Source organism: Triturus cristatus, chromosome 9 (assembly GCF_964204655.1).
Source record: "Triturus cristatus chromosome 9, aTriCri1.1, whole genome shotgun sequence".
Classification (NCBI taxonomy): Eukaryota; Metazoa; Chordata; class Amphibia; order Caudata; family Salamandridae; genus Triturus; species Triturus cristatus.
The window spans coordinates 307601308-307624647 of NC_140592.1; the positions used below are offsets into that span (position 1 = coordinate 307601308).

At 43.8% G+C, this 23340-nt stretch overlaps 1 protein-coding gene across 3 annotated transcripts in view; it reads right to left on the bottom strand.

The window, feature by feature from the left end:
• Nucleotides 1–293: 293 nt before the first annotated feature.
• Nucleotides 294–23340, bottom strand: part of PAK4 (p21 (RAC1) activated kinase 4) — a 238343-nt gene continuing 215296 nt past the window's right edge. For all 3 annotated transcript variants that reach the window (XM_085624978.1, XM_085624979.1, XM_085624977.1), the window contains exon 9: nucleotides 294–3876. In XM_085624978.1, the coding sequence (XP_085481104.1) occupies nucleotides 3721–3876 (156 nt within the window). In that variant the 3' untranslated portion in view covers nucleotides 294–3720. The remainder of the gene's footprint in view (nucleotides 3877–23340) is intronic.

Below are 23340 nucleotides of genomic sequence, written 5' to 3' on the forward strand. Positions count from 1 at the left end.
GTCAAATGTTTGGACTCGATGGTTGGGGACTAAAACCAATTTAAATTTAAGTAAATAGCAAAACATTCGGACACTGCCATGGTGAGAGTTTCACAGGGATGTTGGCACAGTAGCACAAACTATTTTTGCATTGCTGATTCTGTTGGCAAAACCAAAGATTAAAGGTCTGCATGGTGCCGGGCGGGTCAATTTCTACATACTCGAGTGGATCGCTGCTACTCACTTTTTTTTTTTTTACCAGCTTGATAATAAAATAAGGACACAGACAAGAAAAACACGGAATCAAATCGTTCTTTTGAAAAATGTATTTGTAAAACTAGCATTTACACTATTTAGATCTGTCAAAAAAATCTGAAATCGTTCAATTCCTATGTACAATTCAATTTAGTATATGGAAGAATCTCTGCTAAGATCATTAGTGTTACAGCAAATGTTCTTAAAAACAAAATCCTGAATACTGTGTAGTGTTACAAAGTTATGCTTTATAAATATATATTTATATATTTCAAAGAAAAAAAGAAAACTCAAAACCAGTAGTCACAGAAGAGCTGCACACCGCCAGGCCTTGTATCCATGACCAAGCCATGTTCCTGGATATTGATGTGTATTTTGGTGTCACAGACAGGAAGGCCTCCGGGCTCTGCAGCAAGGTCAGGTACCAATGCCTGGAAGATGCATTTACAGTGAACGTTCTGTAGCTTAAGTCTAGGATCCTAAGACACATTGAATATTTTCAATAGGTACAAACAGGATGGAGAGATGCTGTCCAACAAGAGTACTTTTCATAAACGAATTCAATTTTTAGAGTCCCCAGATTTCAATATCCTACACTATTACAAATGGAGTGTACTTCATCGCACAAGGTAGGTAGGTAGGTACCTCTAGCCTACAGCACTGTGTGGTAGGAATGTATTGTATCGATTTAAGTAATGGTAAAGCAGGATCCTGTATTCCAGCGTGGTACCAACACTGTGTCAACCAACACATTACACTGTAGAGGCTTGACACCAGCCCACACAGAAAGCCTAGAATAGTTAATTTCAATGGTCGTTCTCAGCACCAGGTAGGGTTCTCAGAACAATGCTTTGGAGATTCGCCTTGTGCATGACAAAAGTTGTATGGCAGAAAAACATTTTGCCAGTTCAAGATGGGCAGAAAAACTGCATTCTGACAAGGCACCGAAACAGCTTCAGTAGTGAATGCACCTGGCACTCTCAGGTCACCTGCCAGCCCCAAAGCGGAAAGGGTTAAAAGAAAAACGGCCTGATCCATGATGCATCAACTAATGCAGGGCAACATGGCCTTGTGGCAGCTACCGCAAAATAAAGAATAGTGAATCCAGGTACATCACACATTCTTCTGCTGGCTTCCAGGTGTGAAAGAGTAGGGCAGCATTTTAAGCCAAGTTTGTGTCAGAACCATGCGGAAATTAGTCCTGTCCTGTGCATTGCATCTTGGCTACCACAGGAGGCAATGCACTGCTGCACGGTGGCAGTGCTTGGTACCTGGCTGAGTGTAACAGATCTGCATTCTCCCTGGACAGGGATCTTGACTGCTTGGTGGTCTCACTTTACAATTCAAATAGTATCATTTCATTAGAGAGTGAACGGAAAAGGACATTATGAAAAGTCCATTATGAGCTTAAGACTGTAAAACATATATTTATTTTTTGTTGAACATGAGATTTTTGTTCTCATCCAGTGGCTGAATGGAATGTTCACAGGTAAATGCAGAACATTCTGAGCAAGACAGTACTAGACAGGACCCTTGGCACAAGACTTGAGAGGAACTTTGTATGTGTACATAACATAATTATTTAATTTTTGCATTCCAAGTTGCTCGCTCACATGGACCAAGCAGCGCTGGATGTCTAAGGGGGGCGGTTAGCTTACTCTATAGCCGGTACAAGGATGTAAGATGATTTGAACTCAGGCTCTGAGAAGGTCTAGCCCCCTCTTTTTCACATAAATATGAGAATAAGAAGCCCAAACACCACACTTACCAATGGGTCAGACAGAACCAAATATCTCAATAGAGAGTATTCTGCTTCAGAGTGCAGTATGAGATTCACTATAGAAAACAGGCAGCACAATGATGCCTTCACAGTGCACCGGGAAGAACCACCATAAGAAAAGGGAACGCAGCCTCTCCTTCCCCTAACCCACTGCCATATCTATATGTTCTCCTTTTACAATCAGAAACCATCACTGAGAAGAGAGAAACAACCCACCTTCAAAGTACATCAGAGGGAAACCGGCGGGAAAAGGCACCCTAATCTCTTGTTCACAAAGCTCCAGCTGGAACCATCACAGAGGAAGGGGAACTTCCCTTCCTCTTCTCCCCACCAACATCCAGATCCATGCTTTGTCCATTGTAGTGCCTCAGTAGGAAACTTCACTGAGAAGATGGGGCCAACTCAGTCTTTCACAGTACATCAGAGGGAAGGAAAGCTGTGAACAGATAGACCAGCTCCTTCGAGTGGCCAGGAAGGAACTACCACAGTGGATAGATAATGAGCCCAACCTCCTTCTTTAGGAATTGCCAAAGGGTAGTATGAAACCCCTTTACTTGGTAGTATTCCAGAGGGCAGCAACTTTTATACAATCCAAACCACTCTATTACAAAGAGAAGTGGAGGTGACCACCAATGAGTATTGACGGTACAACACCTGTCATTTAAAGGAAAGCAAAGCGAGTGCAGGAGTTCCATTCCATCAACTTAACAGTGAACTGCATTGGGAAGAACCCCCGCTGAGGATTAGGAATCTAGCCCTTGTCCTTCACAGTGTACCAAAGCAACCATTATTTTTCACAGACAACACCTCACGCAATCCCACACTTGGATCCACGACACTTATGTGATATTTTACCACTCATCCAAACCTCCCATAGAGTATTGCATTAATATATGGAAAACGGTCTCTCAAATAATTTATCAAGTCTATATCCAGGGTCATCGAGGCAGTTCAAATGCAGTGTATGGCTTCCTTCAGCCCCGAGACACTAGGCCGCTTCCATCTTCCAGCAGACCGCCTTGTAGTGCAAGATTGCAGCGACATTGTGACAGTTCAATTTCCAGTGTTATCACATCGCCCAAAGTTTCCTCAGTGTAATAACATCAGTCATGGTGATGATAAAGTATAACCCAATAAAACCGGCTCATAAGGACTGGCCTCTTTCCAGATTAGAGGCAGCAGAGTCAGTTGGGAAATCCCATAGGACAACCAGTGATGAAAGACCATTATTTTCGTATTAAATGTTTTAGCTCAGAAGGGTTTCGGGGGAGAAAAGCACCTTCCTGCAAAAAAAGCAGGGATGTCAACTGGACTTCTCCATATAGTAGGATTGATTGTAGCATCCTAGCGAGGAGAACAATGTGACTGGGAAAGGCTGGGAAGACAGTGGGGAGACCAGCATGAGCCTAAGCAGATGAGAACCTTAGAAGAATCCAAGCAGCCATGCCTGAAAGATTCCCACAGAGCAGAAGGAAGTGATGCAGGATTTCAGCAGACTGGCTGGGATATCCACAGGATCTTACCGGAAGGGTGATGCCCACTAGATCTCAGCAAAATAGGGACACTTGCAAGACCATAACAGAACAGCAAGTATGTCCACTAGACTAAGGCTAGGGGCCAGTTATAGGCAAGCGATACTGTGGCCATGTCAGTTCCATAGGGCCATTCTTCCTCTTTGCGATTATTTGCTGCCGATACAGGACTTCTCATCTCATCCTATTCTGTCTCATGAGAGGCACGATGCTGGATGGGGGGCCAGCCTTGCTCAAAAATGGGTGCTTGAGAAGTTCATTGGCTGTCGCTCTTTGGCTGGGTTCTCTGACTAGCATCTTGTCCAGGAACCCTCTGAGCAAAGGAGATACCTGCAAGGCAAAGAAAGAGAAGCTCAGGGACACAGGTCACGCTAAAATGCATACTAAGTGTTGAAAACATGATTGCTACAGACCACTACTTTCTTGACTCAGGGGTAAAACCAAAGTTTAGAACAAAATCAGGAGTTTGACACCGCCTGAAATTCAGAAAATCCAAAACAAAAATGACAGAAATCAGATGTACACAGCAGACATTTAGTGTTGCAACAGGAGGATGCTGCTCAAATACATCCAGTTCAGATTCATAGACATTATAAAACTCTAACTAAGCAACAAAGTGGGATAAAAACACACAAACAGCATATCATTTGCTTACTAAGAACCTTGGAAGCAGGGGTACAAGATCAACAACTATATGAGCTGAGAAGGTGTTTGCTATGACATCAGCAGTGCTATTCCTCAATATTCTTTCTGTAATCACATAATCATAATATTTTTACTGACGTTTAAACAGGAAAGTGATACGTAACTAACTAATTTCAAGATGAAATGCGTTATCTGGCAATGTAGTCATTGCATACTTAAGAACATGAATGTCATGTTCCTCTTATTGGTACCGGAGACCCTCAAGTCTTTTCTGATTGAAAACACATGGGAATCAGACGACACCTCATGAAGAGACAGGAAATTGCATTCTAAGGTGTTCAAAGAGCAATTTTATGCACAGCGCCCTTAAGTGCAATGAAGTATGCCACCTCCGACAATGATACTCTACACCAGTCTTGGCTCCCTTAAAGATTCAGCCATATATATGGACATTAAAGATAATACAAAGGGATGAAAAGCGGGTTTTTGTTATAGCGGCAAATCCTGGGAGGAACAGTCTCTGCAACTTTAACCATCTCACTCTAACTTCTGGGTCAAATCAACTCTGTAATGATAGTTCTACAGCTTTGTACCCATTATAACTTCACATCATGTGCACTGAGTGGTCATCTGGAATTTGGGCACTGAACTGTGGGTAGCCTTTTTCAAATATTGAAAAAGAAATTCGAACACCAATTGTGTAAATATTTGCACGCTGACTGGAAACCCAGAAGTTCCTATGCTTAATGGTCACCTCCTAATCAGAATTATTTAAAAGATGACATAATTCTATTCCTCAACACGGCAGAGAAGTTGGCGATTCCAGAAGTTCCTGCACCCATTCGCCCCCTTAGCTAAAAGAAAAATGTTACTTACCCTGTAAGCATCTGTTTGTGGCATGAAGTGCTGTAGATTCAAATGCTTTGCATGCTCCTTCCATCTAGCGTTGGGCTCGGGCATGTGCAGCATGTTTTTCTTTGAAGAAGCCTTTAAAGTCACAAGGTATAGTGACAGCGACTCCTCCTATGACTGGTAATGCACATAGGCCTCAGCTCCACTGTTAGATTATTTTCCCAAGTGGCGGGTGAGGATAGAAATGATGCACAGAAGAGAAAGAAGATGGCCAGGCAGGTAAGTATAGAAAAGAGGAGAAACAATCAAAAGCTTCTGGGGAGAAGGGTAGGCGCATGTGAATCTACAGCACTACATGCCACAAACTAATGCTTACAGGATCAAAAACATTTTTAGTTCATGGAATGTTTAGCTGTAGATACACATGCCCTACATAGACTGTAAGGCAGTTTTCCCTAAGCGATTGTGAGTCAGAGGATGTTGAAGAAGATTGAAAAGTCTACGTAGTGCAGACTGACCCGCTTGAGCTTGTTGTCGTGCTAGCACATCCACACAGTATTGTAGGGTGGATCAGATAGCTGCCTTATAGATGTCAATTGTTAGGCAATTACCCAGAAAGTCCATTGAGGCTGCTTTCTTGCATGTTAAATGTGGCCTAGGTGGAGCAGGGAGAGGTATTTTGGCCTTGATAAAGCAGATTTGAATGCACTTGACTAGCCACCAAGATACCATTGCTTTTGAAAGGACACTGCCTTTGTGTGGTTAAGTGTAGGCGACCAATAGTAGATGTTTCTTTTTTGTGTTATCAAAATTAGTTCATGAGGGTCCTTTTAATGTCAAGTGTGTGGAGGGCTCTCTCTGCTACTGAGTCGAGTATGGGAAGAACAGCGGGGGCTCAACTGCTTGGTTGAGGTGGAAAGGAGACACTACCTTGGGCAGAAACCTTGGGTCAATTTTAAGTACTGCTACGTCATTTTGAATCTGGAAAAAAGGCTTTTACAGAGTGGGAGCTCACTCACGTCAGAGGGAAGTGATTGCAAATAGAAATGCAACTTTTCAAGACAGAAATTGGAGTGCGCAAGAAGGGGGGCGACTAGTCAGTACTATACGGAGATTCCTTCCAGACAGAGGCCTGGAGTACCATGCGGGGGGTGAATAAGGGGATGGAATAAACCTGGACGCAACGCCTGGGCATTTGTCATTTTTGCGGTTTCTAACAGATCAACGTCGGGGAACACCCAATGCTGGAAGTACAGAGTAGAACTTGCTTGCTGAAGTTCTCACCTGTGGATTTATTGCCGCTTCCTGCTGAGCAGGTCTGCAAAATTGATATCCACTCCCAGAAGGTAATCTGTTAACAGATGTACTCTGTGGCGAATCGCCCAGCGCCAAATGCTCTGCGCGAACACAGAGAGCTTGTTTCCGAAGGTTGTACATGGCAGTCATGTTGTCTGTTCTGATCAGGACTATCTTGTCATGTACATGGCAGAATAAAGCCTTAGAAGCTAATTGGACTGCTAATAACTCTAGGTAATTGATGTGTGAACTCTGTGGAAGGGGTGTCCACATTCCCTGAAAGCAAAAGACACAATTGATGGACGGAACGCAGAGCAAATCAAAACATTCACCCCCAGTCAAGAGATCTGGGTTGAATCCATCATTCTTTTGCTCACCATGCCACCCCAGTTTAGACCTGGCGATATGCAAATCCGTCTTGACCCTGTGCCTCATGGGAACAATCCAGCCCAAACTGCCAAGCCAGGTCCTCCCTGGACCGGAAACAAGCATCCCAGGACCGTTTTCGGGGTTTCACCCCTCTTCAACCAGGATAGCTTGATTCCAGTGCTACAGTGAGCCCAGGACCCACGTCTGGGCATACCTGGCGCACTTAGGGCGAGAATGCAAAATACACACAATTGATTGACGGAATGCAGAACAAATCAAAACATTCACCCCCCAGTCAAGAGATCTGGGTTCAATCCATCATTCTTTTGCTCACCATGCCACACCAGTTTAGACCTGGCCATATGCAAATCAATCTTGACCCTGTGCCTCATGGGAACAGTCCAGCCCGAACTGCCTGGCTGATGAAGGCTGAAAGCCCGAAACCGGTCCTAGGATGCTTGTTTCCAGTCCAGGGAGAACCTGGCCTGGCAGTTCGGGCTGGACTGTTCCCACGGGGCACAGGGTCAAAACTGATTTGCATATGGCTGGGTCTAAACTGGAATGGCACGGTGAGCAAAAAAACAATGGATTTAGGCCCAGATCTCTGTACTGGGGCGAATGTATGACATTGTTCTGCATTCTGTCCATCAATTGTTCTTTTCACATACCCTGAAAGGTCATATCCTGCAGATACGCCACTCCAGGCCAGGGGAGAGGAGTCTATGGTAACGGTCACGTAGGTAACTGGGTCTAGAAAGGGCCTGTCCTGCAATAGATTGTTGCGGTTCAACCACTGGAGAGAGCAATGGGTGCTGGCCCAAATCAACACTAGATCTTCCTAGAGACTCTCCGCTTGTGACCACTGTGCATCAAGGCACTTATTAAGTGGACACTTATGTAATAAAGCGTGAGAGATGAAGGCGATTCAGGAAGTCATCATGCCGAAGAGGTGCATTACTATCCTGACCACAAGTCAGCAATTTGGCTGAAAAAGAGGCAGTACAAGCTGGAAGGCTTGAACTCATGCAGGGCTGGGATACATTTTCCCGGTGTCAGAACTAGGAACTATCCCAAGGAAGGGCTGTATTTGAAAGAGTTGGGAGTTGGGACTTGACCACTTTGATAGTGATACCGAGATTGTGCGTAAAAGTTCCAAGGTGACCAGGGAGTGGGCCAAGCACTGCTGCCTGCTTGCGCTTATCAACCAGTCATCGAGGTACGGGAAGACATGGATGTCGCTCCTTCAGAGATGAGCGGCTACCACTGAAAGGCATTTTGTAAAGAATCTGGGAGCCATAGTTTCCCCGAGGGGCAAAACTTTGACCTGAAAGTGCCATTCACTTACCAAAAACCTGAGGAACTGACAGTGAGCAAAGTTGTTTGGAATGTGGAAGTAGGTGTTCTTCAGATCGAGAGCAGTGATTAAGTTGCCATGTAACAGTACAGAAATTATGTCTTGCAACGTGAACATGTGGAAGTGCTCTGACAGGATGGACTTGCTGAGAGGCCTGAGGTCAAGTATGGGCCTGAATGGCCAGCCTTCCTCTGGGATAAGGGAGTATACCCCTGTGCCTTGCTAGTGTAGCGGCACAGGCTCTATGGTCCCCTTTGATTATGAGTAAGTACTTCCTCTTGTAGGAGGTGCTAATTATCTGTGGGTGGAGAGGAAGCGTTTGTGTGGGGGGGAGGGGGGGGGGCATGTTTGGAGGTGGAGCAGTGAGTTCCAGGCAAACTCTGCTCTACAATGGAAAAGACCAATTGATCTGAGGTGATTGTTTGCCAGCATGTGAGGAACCCTTGCAGGCTTTCAGCTGTCCCCCAAAAGATCTGTTGGGAGGAAGGGAGACTCACAGCATGGCAGGCACGGCTCCCTTTGCAGCACCCTCTCTACCCATGCCTTTGGCGTTATTTCCTCTATAGGCACCCCTGGAGTAACCTCGGTAGGCTTGCTAAATTTGCTGCTTCCTCTGATAGGAGGTTGAAGCCTCTGAATATGTGGCTTTGGTGCAGTCACCAAACTGGGATCTACGAAAGAGCCCACTTGGCGATGAGGACTGAAGAGCTTCCATTGCCTTAGCCATGTTGTCTTTCTGGATTTTCTCTAGCATCTGATAAACCTGTGGCCCACAGAGGTGTTCCCCATCAAAGGGCATGTTGATCTAATGCGGCTGGACTCCTAGCTTAAAGTCAGAGAAACGGAGCCAGGCATTACAGCGAATGAGGATACTTGAGTTAATGTTATGTTAAAAACATTTATTAAGCGCACATACACCAACGGTTTCCTGGCGCTAAGGAAAGGGTCATGACAGTGAACAGAAGGATAGCTTTAATCGGTGTAGGCCTGAGTGAAAAACCAAGTCTTGAGCTGTTTTCTGAATTGGGCCAGAGAAGTCAAAGACCTAATCTCCGCCGGAAGAGAGTTCCAAAATTGTGGAGCGAGAACAGAGAATCTTAGTCCGCCATACTTCTTTCGCTTAACTATTTCCAACAAGTTCAGGTGGGAGGATCTAAGATTCCGAAAGGGGGTATAGCGGTGCAGGCGAGCCGAAATGAAAATCGGACCAATGCCTTGTAAAGCTTTGAAAATGGTGCAGCCCATCTTAAAAACGCCGCGCATGCTCACTGGAAGCCAATGTAGGCTTTTCATAAGAGGACTGACATGATACCATTTAGGCTGTGAAAAAAATCAGCCTAGCTGCCTGGTTCTGAACCAGTTGGAGACGCTTGAGTTGATCAGCTGGGATGCCAACAAACAATGAGTTGGCATAATCCAGGCAAGAGATCACTAGGGCAAGGGTGGCCAGGATCAGAGCCTCCCTGCTCAAAAATCTGCTAATCTTCTTCAATCTGCGCAACTGAAAGAAGCCAGCTGAGACAACCGAGCCGATCTGAGCCTTCATCGAGAGATCATTGCTTATAATGATCCCCAGACTCTTGGAGGAGGCAGTAGGCACAGGAGGATTAGAGTTTAGGGGGCCAAAAATTAGAATGCTAGGGATTTGCGGTACCTCCTGTCAGGATCAGCTCAGTTTTATCCGGGTTCAGCTTCAGCTGATTATTTTTCATCCAATCACTTATGAAGACCATCGTATCTTGGACGTTGGCTTCGGATGAGGCAGAGGTATTAATAATAAACACCAGTTGGAGATCGTCTGCATAGTTAAAAATTACAACATTTTTTTTTCCTCAATGAGTGAATTAAGGGAAGAAGATAAAGATTGAAAAGGAGAGGGGAAAGAGAGGAGCCCTGGGGGACCCCACAGGTGATGTCCCTTTTTTTAGAAGAGAAACCAGCGAGGCGCAGCGCTTGCTCTGAGAGGAGGAGAGCCACGCCAAAGCCAGACCCCGAATTCCGGCATTTGCGACACGGTCAATCAGGATATCTTGATCGACCATGTCAAAAGCTGCCGACAGGTCCAAAAGAATCAGGGCCTGAGGGGAGCCTGAATCCGCCCCCTCCCTGAGCACATCCATAACTGAGAGGATGACAGACTCGGTCGAATGAGCAGGTCTAAATCCGGCCTGGTGGGAGTCCAGGACCTGAGACTGTTCAACAAAGGAGCTCAAGCAGTTGGCTACATGGGTCTCCAGGACCTTACCTAGATAGGGTAGCAGAGAGATGGGACGATAGTTACTAAGAACTGTTGGGTCAGCGCCCGTTTTTTTCAAGATTGGAATAATTTCAGCTCTTTTGAAGGCGACTGCAACCATGCCTTGCTCCAGCGAGTTGTTCAGAAATGACCTAGGCGAGTCTGGACATATGGTGAATGCTTCCCGAAGAATATTGGGGGGGGGGGGGGGGCAGCAGTCCAAGGGAGAGCCTGAGGTGACCCTATTTAGTAGGGTCAAGAAAGTCTCCTCAGGGATGGGAGGAATGCGGTCAAGATGATGTAGGCACCGCTCGCTGTTGGGATCGTGAAGGACACTAGCCCCAAGAGGGATACTAGCCTTAATGGTGGCTATCTTCTACATAAAAAATTAGTTTAGAGAGTCACATAGAAGTTGAGAAGGGACAGGTTTAAGCGTGACTATCAGGTTTGGAGAGTTGGTCAACTATAGAGAAAATCTCTTTGGATTTATTAGAGGCCGTAATAATTGTTTGCGAGAAATAGTTAGTCTTGGTTTGAATGATCACATTTTTGTATTCTTTCATCAGGATTAAGTAAGAAACTTTTTTTTCTGAAAGATAATGGCGACGCCATTGGCGTTCGGCTTGTCTAAGTTCCAGTTTCTTTGATTTGAGATCTTCCGAGAACCACCGTTGAGCGTCGTAAGGTCTCACAGTCTTAATTGTTTTTAGGGGGGCAACTTGATCACTAGCTGATTTCAGCCAAAGTTCTATACTCTCAGCCTGGGTCTGGAAATCTTCTAGGACAGAGGGGGAAGTGCTCTTCAGGCATGACCGGAACTGGTTCAGGTCTGCTCGTCTCCAGTTTCTAGATAGTTGGTTCTCAATTAGTTGGAGTCTAGGAGAAGGAATACATCGGAGAGTAAATCAAATCAGATAATGATCGGACCAGGCGCACGGGGATATTAAAGGGGTAGAAATCTCTAAGTTAGAGGTCCAAACTTGATCCAAGATATGCCCTTTTATGTGAGTGGCCGTCCTCACGTGTGGGGTACAGTTCATCCCTGCAAGTCAGTCAGTAAATTCGCTTGAACTAGGACTCTCCCGATTATCGGAGGGCCAATAATTAAAGTCCCCAATTATGAGAATTCTGGCATAGTTGATGACAAGATGAGATATCACCTCTCCCAGTGCTTGTGGGAAGTTGGGCATATTACCAGGGGGTCTATAAAAAAGGGCACAGATAAAAGGTGACTGAGGGGAATCGAATTTTAGAATCAGAAAATCCGTTGAAGGCAAACCAGTGACCTCTAGGCTAGAGAACTGATGTTCCTTACGAATATTGGCAGCAACCCCGCCTCCGGCTCTCCCCAGAGGGCGGTTAGCCTGAAGAATATAGTAGCCATCTGGGACAGCTGCTGAGATGTCTGGGGCACAATCATCGGTCAACCAAGTTTCCGTTAATAGGAGGAAGTCTGGGGCTTCTGATTGTAACAACAGTGAGATTTCAGCTTGGTGTTTCACCAAGGATCGGGTGTTTAAATAGCAAGCTGTGAGTCCTGTGAGTTTCTGAGCCTTAGGGGAGGAAGCAGTGGATCGCAGTATATTTTTAATAGAATGACTATTCAGAGCAAGTTCTGGGAAGTCAGTTCGATGTATGTAGATTTACTCTTGTTTAAGAATACGTTTGTTTTTCTCGGTGATTTGAAAATTATCCTGCAACGCTTTCAATACCTTAGGCGAGTAAGAGTCTTTAATAAAATGGGCATTAGGAGCGGCCCCCGGAGGGGTGCAGACGGGCTTGCCTTAGGCGCGCCCGCTGCAAGCGTCCCCTGCGCGTTTGAGAAAGCATTTCGTTTTTAACTTCCCACAATCCCGCCAAGCAGCATGTCAATCAGCATGAAGTGGGGGTGGTTCTGTAGGATAGAGGAAGTAAGCCTGGCGCGTTTCTCCGTACAATCGGCACCAGGTAGCCGTGACGGACCGGAAACGTGAGCTCAGGCAAGTGAACCGCTGTATATGAGAGCGGGCGTAAAATGATATGGATTTGTGCAAAACACGCAATTATTTTTAAAAGTAACGATCTTTAAAATAAACATTAACAAGTTGAAAACATAGTCAGACACTTTTTTTAAGAGCGATCCGATGTGCCCCAGCCCTGCCCACCGACCGTAATGTCTGTGGGATGTGGGATATTCCATGTCCAGAGCACATCTGAAGGTGGTATTAGAGATGGTTTGGCCCTCTGCGACTAACCCTTGTGCCTGCTGTCTATCCTGGCCTGGGAGGTGTAGGATACGGTCCCCATCTCATTCCACTGGGCCCTATCATTTCTGGAGAGTACGCCAACTGAGTTGGCGATGCGCACTAGTGGGTGACAGAGTGAGTGGCCACCTGTTTAAGCATCTATCTTTTTAGTCCCTTTATCTGACTGCAGGGGATCTCAGATACCTTGGGCATTAGTTTGCTTACATGCAACATGCAACCAGTATGGTGGGAGTTGACCTCTTATATACGGTGGGTCCGAGGAGGAGGGCTAGTACTTTTTATCCACCCTCTGACCTCCTGGCCTTCACAGGGTCCTTAAAGGTTTCCAGAACGGTCTTTAACATACCCTTGAGCATGGGGAGAAATTGAATGGGATGCTGGGTGTTAGAAAAAGTTTTGATAAGGAAGTCATCCTACTCAGGGATAGCATGAAGATCAAACTTGTGAAAGGAGGCCACCTTGAGATTAACCTCATGGTATCATCCAAAAGGAGATGGCGTCACTGGGTACAAATCTGGGTCATTGTCACCTTGGGGAAAAACATCATAAGAGTCCAGGTATAATCCCAGGGCTCAAGTCATATGGAACATCATAAGAGTCAGGAAGATGTAGAGAACAACCCTCCCTATAGGACGAACCCTCTGGCAAAGGTAGCGGAGGTGCCAATGTAGTGGTGGCAGAGGAGGTGGAGGAGGAGGAAGAGATATAGGGTGGCGAGAGGGTAGATAGTAAATTTAACTTTTTAACCTGAAGCAATAGGTGATGTAGTTCTGTATAAGTCAATGCCTCGGCCAGTTTGGGGCAATGGGTATCATTGTCACCTTGCGCTGCATCTTATTGATGAGGCTTTGTACAGAAGGTAGATTTGAAGAAAAGCTTTAGCGAATTTCCTTAACCAGTCTATCAAAAAGGCCTTCCTCCTGGATTTAGGCTATGGGAACCTGGACAGGAAATTGTGGCATTTTGAATTTTCTCCTGTGCTAAACTGGCCGCTTTGCAAAGTGTACAATTTCAAAAAATATCTTGCAAGGCAATATCATCCCACACACACTTCTGTTCAGTTTGACATTTTTTAAGGAGACACTCTTGCCAGAACTGGGCCTATTGTTGATCCAAGCATCGAATTGTTTACACAGGATGCAGGATCGATTTTGTCAAGTTGACCCAACTCAGAAAGAGGTGACAGAATTGTGCCCAAAAGTCTTGCAGGAGTTTCAATGCAGTCTTGGTCTTCATAGCCAACTGAAGCCATTTATCCCTCTGTTGAAAGACAAATATTTTCTTTGTTTGTCGAGCTACAGCTGCTACTGCTACTACCATGCACTTAGAGAAAAATCTCAGAAAGTTTTGAGGTCAAATGGGAGAAATCTATTCTTGTAATGAGTGCGAACCACTCAAAATAAAGGGTACATCAGATGAGCTTTGAAGATGGGATTGTGAAAATAGACATGCTCCAGGTCAACTTAAGCAACTGAGTCTCCCTGATGAAGGTAAGGGAAAATCTGATGAAGTGATAACATGTTAAACTTTTACTACTACAGTAACATATTGGCATATCACAGATTCAGAAACGAGTAAAACTCTCTAATTTGACTTTTCTTCAGTTACAGGGTATATTCTCTGGCTTGGGGCATTCTGGATAACTCCCTTGCTAAGAAGTGTTTTTACTTCTTGACTCAATGTTTTAGGGTCAACAATTTCAGACGTATGGAAGGAGGAGAAAAATTGAATTTGATTTAGTAACCAAATTGCACAATGTTTAGCACCCAAACATCTTTTGTGATGATCTGTCAGGTGGGAAAATGGTTGGAAATGTTTCTCCCAACTAAGGTTCTCTGTGGTGTCTTGGGGAAAGGGGAGGGAAACGGGGAGGGCGAGGGAGAGATATAGGGCGGAGAAGTGAGAGAATAGAGAGATCGAGAAAGAGAGAAAGGGGCGACAGAGAAAGAGAAAGGTGAGCAACAGCAAGACAGAGTGGCACAGACAGTGAGAGAGTCTCACCGGTTGAACCTTTCCTGCAGCCACAGAAACGGTAGGCTGCTGGGAACCTTTACTGTTGAGTTCAGAGAAAACTGCTTCTGCTACAATTGCTGCTCTTAATACTGTAAACGTTGTTGCCTTTTCTAAAAAGGAATACGAGTTTTTGTAGACCTCTGCCATAACCCCTTAAACCACACTCTAGGGAAACACTTTACTTTTTTCAAGACCCAGAGGTTTAACTGCTTCAGTCTTCATATGCTGAAATTCCTGATCTGTGTTGACCAAAGGAAAAGAAGCCAGAAAAGGGCAAGTTCCGTAGTTTTTGTTGACTCTTCCGACTCATTCTTAACCCTAAACTGCGTCTCATGGTAAGTCCGCGGCAGCCAGTTCAGCCGAATCTTTTGCCACACTAATGGTTTGATGTGAGACCAGCATTCCTTCCTTTGAGATAGTTGAAAATTCTTATCCATCTTCTCTAGGAGATTGGTAAAGAAGCATTCCATTGAGTCCATTAGAACTTGTGAGCTGCATGTCGGGCGACAAGCCAGGCACAATCCACACTGGCAGGGGTCACCTAGCGAGAATGTGTACAGGTGCAACTGAGGTCTCCAAGGCCGATCTGGCATCCAACAGTGAGGTGCAATTAAAGCCTCACAGGCATTTAATGACTAGGTGCTGTTGACAAATGCAGAGACAGGAGGTACCCTTCATAATACGTTTCACTGCGGACTTCAATCTGTCAGAGTCTGTTTTCTCTAAGTGCTGTAAATACTGAGAACAATGCTGGGCTTCTTGTGGGTAGTCTGTCCTCCTGCAGGGTCAGGCACACTCTTTCCCAGTCTTAGCGGGAAGGCAAGCAGGCTTCTAGGTACTAGGCAGATCCTAAGATTCCTCCTGCAGAATGTGCAGACTGTGCAGACTTCAACTGATGTTCCCTTCACCTCTGTGAGAGTAGCTGTCAGTCGGACACCAGCCCTGGTGAAACAGAAGCGCTTCGATAGCCAGCAAGAACTTATAACAGGAACAAAGTGGAACATCAGAGAGCACCAATGACCACCACTGATTGCTGCTTTAATATAACTGCTGAAACATTATCAGGGCCCGATGCACATTTAAGGTGATTAGTTCTAAAAGAGGGGTGGGTTTCAGTAGAGCTGGAAGCTCGATATTTATTTCCTTTATATGAATAGACTTAATAATTGCCCCATTCCATGACCCGGGTAATATATTTTTACACAAAATTCTTTTAAATCTCAGCGACAGCACTGACTATCAGCACTGGGTGATGTTTTAATATAATTTCTGGAATATTATCACGGTCCGCTGCACAGGTAAGGTGCATAGTTTGGATTAGACTGGGTTAATTGTGGTGAAACAGGTGGAACGTTTGGTATAAATCACGGATTAGATCTTAGTACAAATTTCTCCTCAGTGAACTGCAAGTAAAGCTCTGTAATTGTAATTGCTTGAATCTCCCTTATCATCTTTGTGAAACTGAGAGCCAATAATACTGCTGTGTTCCAAGTGAGATATTTTATGTGTGCTTTGTAAATATGTTCAAATAGACTTCATCAGTTGGGAAGATTCTGAAAAGACCCGTTAGGAATTCTTTAATAATTCTTTCTAACCATAATGATGGTTACCATGGAGATAGCTTGTACTATGAAATGGCCACCAGGTGGGGTTTAATTGAGGAGTGTTTCATTTTTGATTCAGCAAGCTCTAACAAATGAAACTAAAATTTGGTGGGGTTGAAATAGTAACGGAGGTTGTCCTTTTTTGATGAGTATCAGACACAGAATTTCTTTAATTTTGGACACATAGGTCTTACTTGTAGAAAGTGCTCTGGTTTGCGTTAGAATATTGCTGCTGCCTTCTGGGATGTCTACATTGTGAATTTTACTGAATTTAGGAGCCAGGACGATAACCTCAAGGATCCTGGATCTATGATGTAGAATCTGCCAGGGACACCTGAAAAGAAGTTCAGTGCTTCTTCCGAGGGGAATACGTGATTCTAATACTAGCAGAAGGTGGTCTGTATTCCAATATTGTCTTGGCTAGGCTGGTGAATTGAGCATCACCTTGAAAGGGTTTCACTCCCATAGGGTAGAGTTGGAAAAGTGTTAAGTAAATATCATGCACCAGTCTATTAAAAAAGCATTCTCCAATTACCTTGGTTCTTGATTCCTGCTTGTCAAGTATTGCCATTTTTGTTGCTCTTGTGGCAGAAAGGTCAATATTCAGTTTCCTCCTTGAGCTGAATACCTTTGAGTGCATGGTTGTTCAGCTCCTTCATTTGGCCGTTCTACTGAGAAAGCAAGCATGGCTGTTTTCCTTTTCTGGAAGGTGTTCTGCTGAAAGAACTATGCAATGCTGAATGGAGCATTGCCATAGGTCCTGTGCTTCTGAGAAGAGGATCAGAGATGTTGTACATCTGTGCTTGATTATATAGACCACTGTTGAGGTGTTCTTCGTCCAGACCATTACATACACATTCTGAATGAGCGTGAGAAACAACTGAAGGGCTTTAGACAGCTCTTAACTACAAAACATTAATGTGGAGTTTTTTTTTATGCAAGGACCATGACCCTTTGGCAGAAATTAGTTGCAGGTAGGTACCCAACAATTTATCAAAGATTCCAAAGTTATTACAAAGTGTGGCCGTGGCGAAGGAAATGAGAAGCCTACTTAGTGTTGACATCTACTATGGGAGCCAGAGTTTGTCAAAGTCTATGAACTCACAGAGATAAGGCAAGGGGTTCTTTTTGTTTTTCAGTTAAGAGCAAGAAGTTGTTTGGCGGCTCCTGACATGTGACAATCCGCTCCAGTAATGACCTTCATGTCAAATAGTTGTATGCCTAGGAGTAAAACAGTTTGTGCCATCATGGGTTGCCCAGTGCCCCTTTATTATGGCCCAAAATTTCTTGCCACAATGTCTGTATAACCGAGCAGCACGTCAATACACAACCAACCCAGCACAGATCTTGTTTGAAACATTTTACCAAGTCTGGCAGGGTTGAGTTACCACTGATACATCTGCTTGTAAGCGCCTTCCGTATAAGGGATACACTCATGGGTTTTGGGGATTTTTACCAAAGCCTTTCCCATTTTTTTGGCAGGACATCTACACCAATGTCCCGTTACCAATGGAGTTGGAATGGGTGTTTGGTGAATGGTTTGGATTCTTTAAGTGTATGGTAAGTTTTAGAGATTAGTTCCTTCAATCTCTACGGACCTTTTTTTCAAGTAGTATGTAGGGTCTACACTGTATTGGTGAAGGGCCCAATGTCGGAGCTGGAGGTATTGAAGATGAGCACTCTCAGTTACATGGAAATCTTGTTTGCACTGTAGGAATGTATTTATATTCTCTCCCAGGAAAAGGTCACTCGATGTCCAGCATTCACCTGCTGTCCACTCCAGGAACGTTGCTGAGGTTGCTGCAGGTGTGAAGTCAGGATTTCTAACAACAATAGCATTAGGGGAGGGAAACGAGGTATGACCCTTTTTGACTGCTACCTAGCACTAAATGTCCAACACCCTTTTAGTGGGAGTGGCATAATTTATGCTTCTCGGCCCAAGATATACTGGTAACCAAGCCAAGTCCCAAAGCATTTGACACGCTACCTCCTGATCCATATGAAGCCAAGCCTTTTCACTCTCCCTCACCACCCACTCCGACACTTAATGTAGATAGCCTAGTAATATTTGATGAGTGGGGAAGGCTAGTCTTCCCCGCTCCCCTGGACACATGAGAATTTTCATTGAGATTAATGGACATTTTCCTGCCCATATGAATGAGCAGATTCTATTTTGGAGTGCTTCGATACTAAGGGGGGGGAATCAGTGTTGGGAGACACTGGATTATAAAAAGTATTCTAAGAAGTATATTCATCTTGATTATATTAATGCGCCCTAGTCCTGATAGAGGGGTTGTCATTGTCTGAGGTCTTCAAGAATGATCTTGCAGCAGTCCATAACTTGATCCACCCAAGCTATGTTTAGTCCGCTGTATCTTAAAGAGAAGGGCACCAAGGCCTGTATTTGTGGGAAACTCTTTTAGGATAGTCAGATTGAAGTCATACTATTTCTCTTTATTTCTTTTGAATCCAATACGCAATCCAAATATTCCAATAAGTTGGCAAGTTCCAAGGGATTGTTTGGGTTCTGACAATGTAAAAAGACTGACCTTATCTTGACCTCGATCAGTATGCTGGTTATCAGTGGCGAGTTCCTACTTTTAATCGCTAAGGGATCCTCAAACAGGGAAAATAAAAAGATGTCCGTGTAATATTTCCTTCTCGACCAGATAGAGCTGGTGCGCTCACCATTAATCTGAATCACAGTTGTCGGAGAGGTGTAGGCTGCCAAACTCCACAGTCATCTTAGGGCCCAATTGAATTTTGGCCAGGACCACTGTGAGGAAGCCCCACCTGGCCTGATTAAACTCTTTTTCAGAATCTTAAAAAAGGACCAGAGCTGGAATGTCGTATTTGTATAATTTTTCCATAGAAATTAGTTGTTTTGTTGATTCAATAGATGAATCTTTGATCATTCAGATGCCGAGGTACAGACATACTTAGTGTCCAAGAAATTGTAGATGGGCTGGGACTAGTGCCATTAACTTTCTTAACATTCTGAGTGGATTTGAGTCCAAATGAGAGTACCTCAAATTGATAATGGAAACCAGCTTCTTTAAATCTGAGAACGTTTTGATGTAAGAGGTGTATGGGTAAATGGAAATACACATCTTTGAGATTTGGAGATGCCGTATATTTGTTTTTAAGAAGCAGCTGTAGCGCTTGTAAACCCACCGTGCTGAAAGACTGTATTCTTGGGAGTGCAGATCCATTTATTTACTGCTTTCTTCTTTTATGACAGAATCTGGAGAAACCACCTGCATTCTGTAGTACCTTAAGAATTGGCACTACGGCTCCCTTCGGTAGCATGCTTAAAATCCTTGCTTCCAACAGGAGTGTATTCAAGGTACGATTGTGACTCATATAGAGGATACCTGTAGGGCTATTGGGTTCCACTGTACGGTTGAGATCTTCCTTTAGCTCCCTGAAAGGACTGAAGCTCTGAGCACTCTAGTTGTATTGGGTGTCTACTTCAATGCTTTGGAGGACTTCATCTACATGCTACCTAAATAATGATACTCAGTCAGAAGGCATTTCTAGATTTCTATTTTGTACCTCAAGTCTAAAATAGATCACTATTGAACGTCCTGCGTTCATAAAACAGAAGCTTCAGCTAGCTGTTGGAAGCCCAGACTTGTTGCGTCCATCCCAGAATCAATGAGCGTCTCAGCTGCTCCTTCCTTATGAAGTATTGTCTTTACTTCTTGTTTCTCATCTTCCAGTAAGAGGACCAGATAAGACCAATGTTCAACCACATCTGGTGACCTTATCTACCTAGAATTGCTATAACACTGGCTGCTCTAATTGACACTGCTGTCATAGATGAAACCCTTTTGCCAAAGGCATCCATTCCATGTCACTCTCCATCAGGTGGTGTGGTACACAATGTTCCAGGATTCCTTGAACTTTGAGCAGCCTACATTAAGACACGTGTCTGCCTCTGCCTTGAGGTAGCCACCAAGTATGCCACGGTGTTGTCTGGTAATTTATAATTTTTATCCAATCCAGGCACCAGAGCTGCAACCGTATCCAGGGTCTGAATCGCTAAAGTTTATCTATGATTAGTATTGTTTTTAAATATTTTCTCTTCAGATCATTAAAGTCATAAAGGAACCAGTAGTGCTATCTGGTAGTTACAGGGAGATCACATCTTTTAAAAGCCCCTTCTATCAGGGTGTAAAACCTTGTGATGTTATCCAGCAGAGAAACTACCAGAGGTAGCGTAGGTAGTTCTGATGTTGGGAGGATAGTCATTCCACTTGTCCCATCTAGTCTAAAAGTTTCTGGTTGTTCCAGAATGTGCCCAAATTGAATGGCATCCAGCACTCTTTTGTCTTTCTCTTTTCTCTATTGCTGTGTACTTGTTTTCGTCAGATGTATCTATGTTTTTGGGTCCCAGTGGCAGATGAGCAACATTTTCTACTGGCTAACGTGGAGTCCCAGGTGGCGGTGGCTCCGTCTCAGGTGGGGTTGGGAGCTTCCTGGCTGTGTGCTGATACTAGTGGTGATCCCGAAACATGTTACGATGGAATTGGAGGTTCATGGACAGGCTGTTGAGCATTATCGGCAGAGAATTCTATATTTATGAGCAATAATAAGGAAGAGGTGCTTAATAAGGTCTTTAAGGTACTCTCAGCATACATCCTTCTCTATAGGCCTCACAGAAAATTTGATAATGGTCATAAGTATGATTGTAGTGGTGAAGCGGTCAATGGGCTCGTACACAAAGATGCAGTGGTCAATGGACTAGATGTAGATTGCTGCTTTGCTATGTCTCTCTTTCCTGCAGACAGACGCGTCACAGTCGAAGAGTTGTCAATGAGGGTGTCAACATTATCGAATATGAAGCCAGTTTCACCTTTTTTACTTGAGAAGATGGGGTCAGAGCCCTAGTTAGAGGTTACCTTCATTTCCTTCTCACTTAGTCAGAAGAAGATGACCTAACAAAAGACCGAACAGATTTTTCTGAGCCTTTTTATGTCGTATTTCTTGTGGCTCATAAGAGGACGAGGCAAACTCATTTTTGAAGGATTTTTAGATTTTCACAACTCAGTGGTCTCTGAATGTTTCTTTGATTCTATTTTCTTACTGAATAACTGAGATAATTGAGAACTTGATCCAAATTCACCCCCTAATGAGTGGTTCTCAGCAGACTTTTGCTTTTATAGCCATCTCAAGAGCCTTCCTTCATGGCCATTGAGAGTTGTTGCTGAAGATGTCCTACAAATCTTGCAGTACTGTGCCATATGATCTAAGGAGAGGTAATAAACACACTTTGTGGGCACATTTTCCCACAGGAGTTTAATAAGGCTCAATTTAGATGATTTTTCCATGTCCAATCTAGTTATTTTTCCCTAATCCAGAGAGAGTAGTGGAAAAACTCTAAACACACAACCTAATGAAGTATTAAAAAAAAATTAGTTTTTTGGTGTAAAATGATGACTAATCTGCATCAAGTGACAGTAAAGCTCTAGGACTCTCTTCCCACACGATGTGCGGTAGAAATCAGAGATGAGATTGCCTCGGGGTGGGGTTTAAGATATGGGTGCACCCATCTCATTGGCTGACGTTAGTGTCTTTCTCAAAGTGGTAGATGTTCTACTAACTTTGTCCTCTTAAGGTCTTTCAGGCAGGTAGAGCTCTGTATTGCTGTTGTAAAGTTACCCTGGAACTCACAACTCGGACAGGGAATGATTCAAGAATGTTAATCTATAATAAAAAGGATCCAATGCCGGAGAACGTATCTTTAAGAAGACTCCTAAATTTTGATTTTATAAAATGGACTTCAGAGGCTATCTCATGCAGTAAAAGATTTTTTAAGGTCAGCTGCTTCACATGCAGAAGTGACCTCAAAGCTCTACTCTCCATCTCGTTGGCAGAAATGAAAGGATTTTGGAACATTTGAAAGTAAAGAAGTAATTTTGGTTTTAAGGCTATAAACAACAGTCCTTAGCTCACATTCTGTGTATCCACCACATCTTGATGTGTGTCAAGGAAAAGCTTTTAAAACCATTTTCGTTGACGATAAATGTATATCCAGGTAGAGAGCAACATCAGAAGCACTGAAAAAAGAGGACATTAGATTTACTGGTGCTGTTGTAAAGATTATGGATTTTAATCTGACAAGGGTGTCCTTATTGGCAGGAGTTATTAATTGGCTTTGGATGACATTAACATGTAATATCTAAGCAGGGCCAGGCTGCATGAAATTAATTTTAGTTGTGGAACTTGAGGGTGCATGTTGTGAATAACTTTTTTATTTAATGTTTAAGGCCAGCGGCTCTAGTACTAATTTGAGATAACTAGGAATAAGCATTTCTGTGTTTCAGCCCTTTAAACCATGATTACAATCATGTTTACTTATTATACAGTATACTAATCTAAAATTAAACACTATTCTTCAGCAAATCCTTAGTCAATGACTTATTTGCTCGACTCCTGTACAAAGGAAAATGATAAAGGCACATAAACTGCTGAAAGCATGTACAGGGAGACTTTAGTACTTGAGTGGATGCAAAGTACTGAAGAGGTGTATAAAAATCTATGTTTGCTCTATTCTCCAAAGGCATTTTCATTGATTGGCAAGAAGAGGAAACAGGCTAAAGATTGGTTTGGAAGACCCTACTGATAAGCTTGTTCAAGAGACTCGTGACTGGACCTGTTCACATTGCTAATATTGTGCTTTTTGTGATTAGCCAAAGACGTGTAAGGACTCTGAAGGACTTGGAGCACACCTTAACTACTGCACTACAACCCGGTACTAAGAGCATCAAACAAGAGAAAAGATTGGTTTGGCTTCTTCCATCAAACAGTGCCAAGTAGGTAGCAGAACGCAGACATAAAAATTGGTACAAGGTCGGTTGTACCCTCTTATGCCATGCGGCTGTAGACTGATAAATTCCATGGCAGTTTAAAACTTAGTAAAGCAGTTCTCGTCCTTGGACCCAAACATGCAGAATACACCAGCTGCATGAGTCCCGGGAAGTAAATTTCCTCTCTCTATATATAGGAAACAGACAATGAAAAAATGATATAGTTTGTGAGTATCGAAGGGCCCTGTATCGAAGTGCCCTGTAGACAAGGGTCCCATGCTAAGTAGCCTGATCTGATATGTGACTGTTTTCTGGGGCTACTAAAGGTGATTTTTAAGTGCCCATAGTGCAATATCACAGAGAAGTT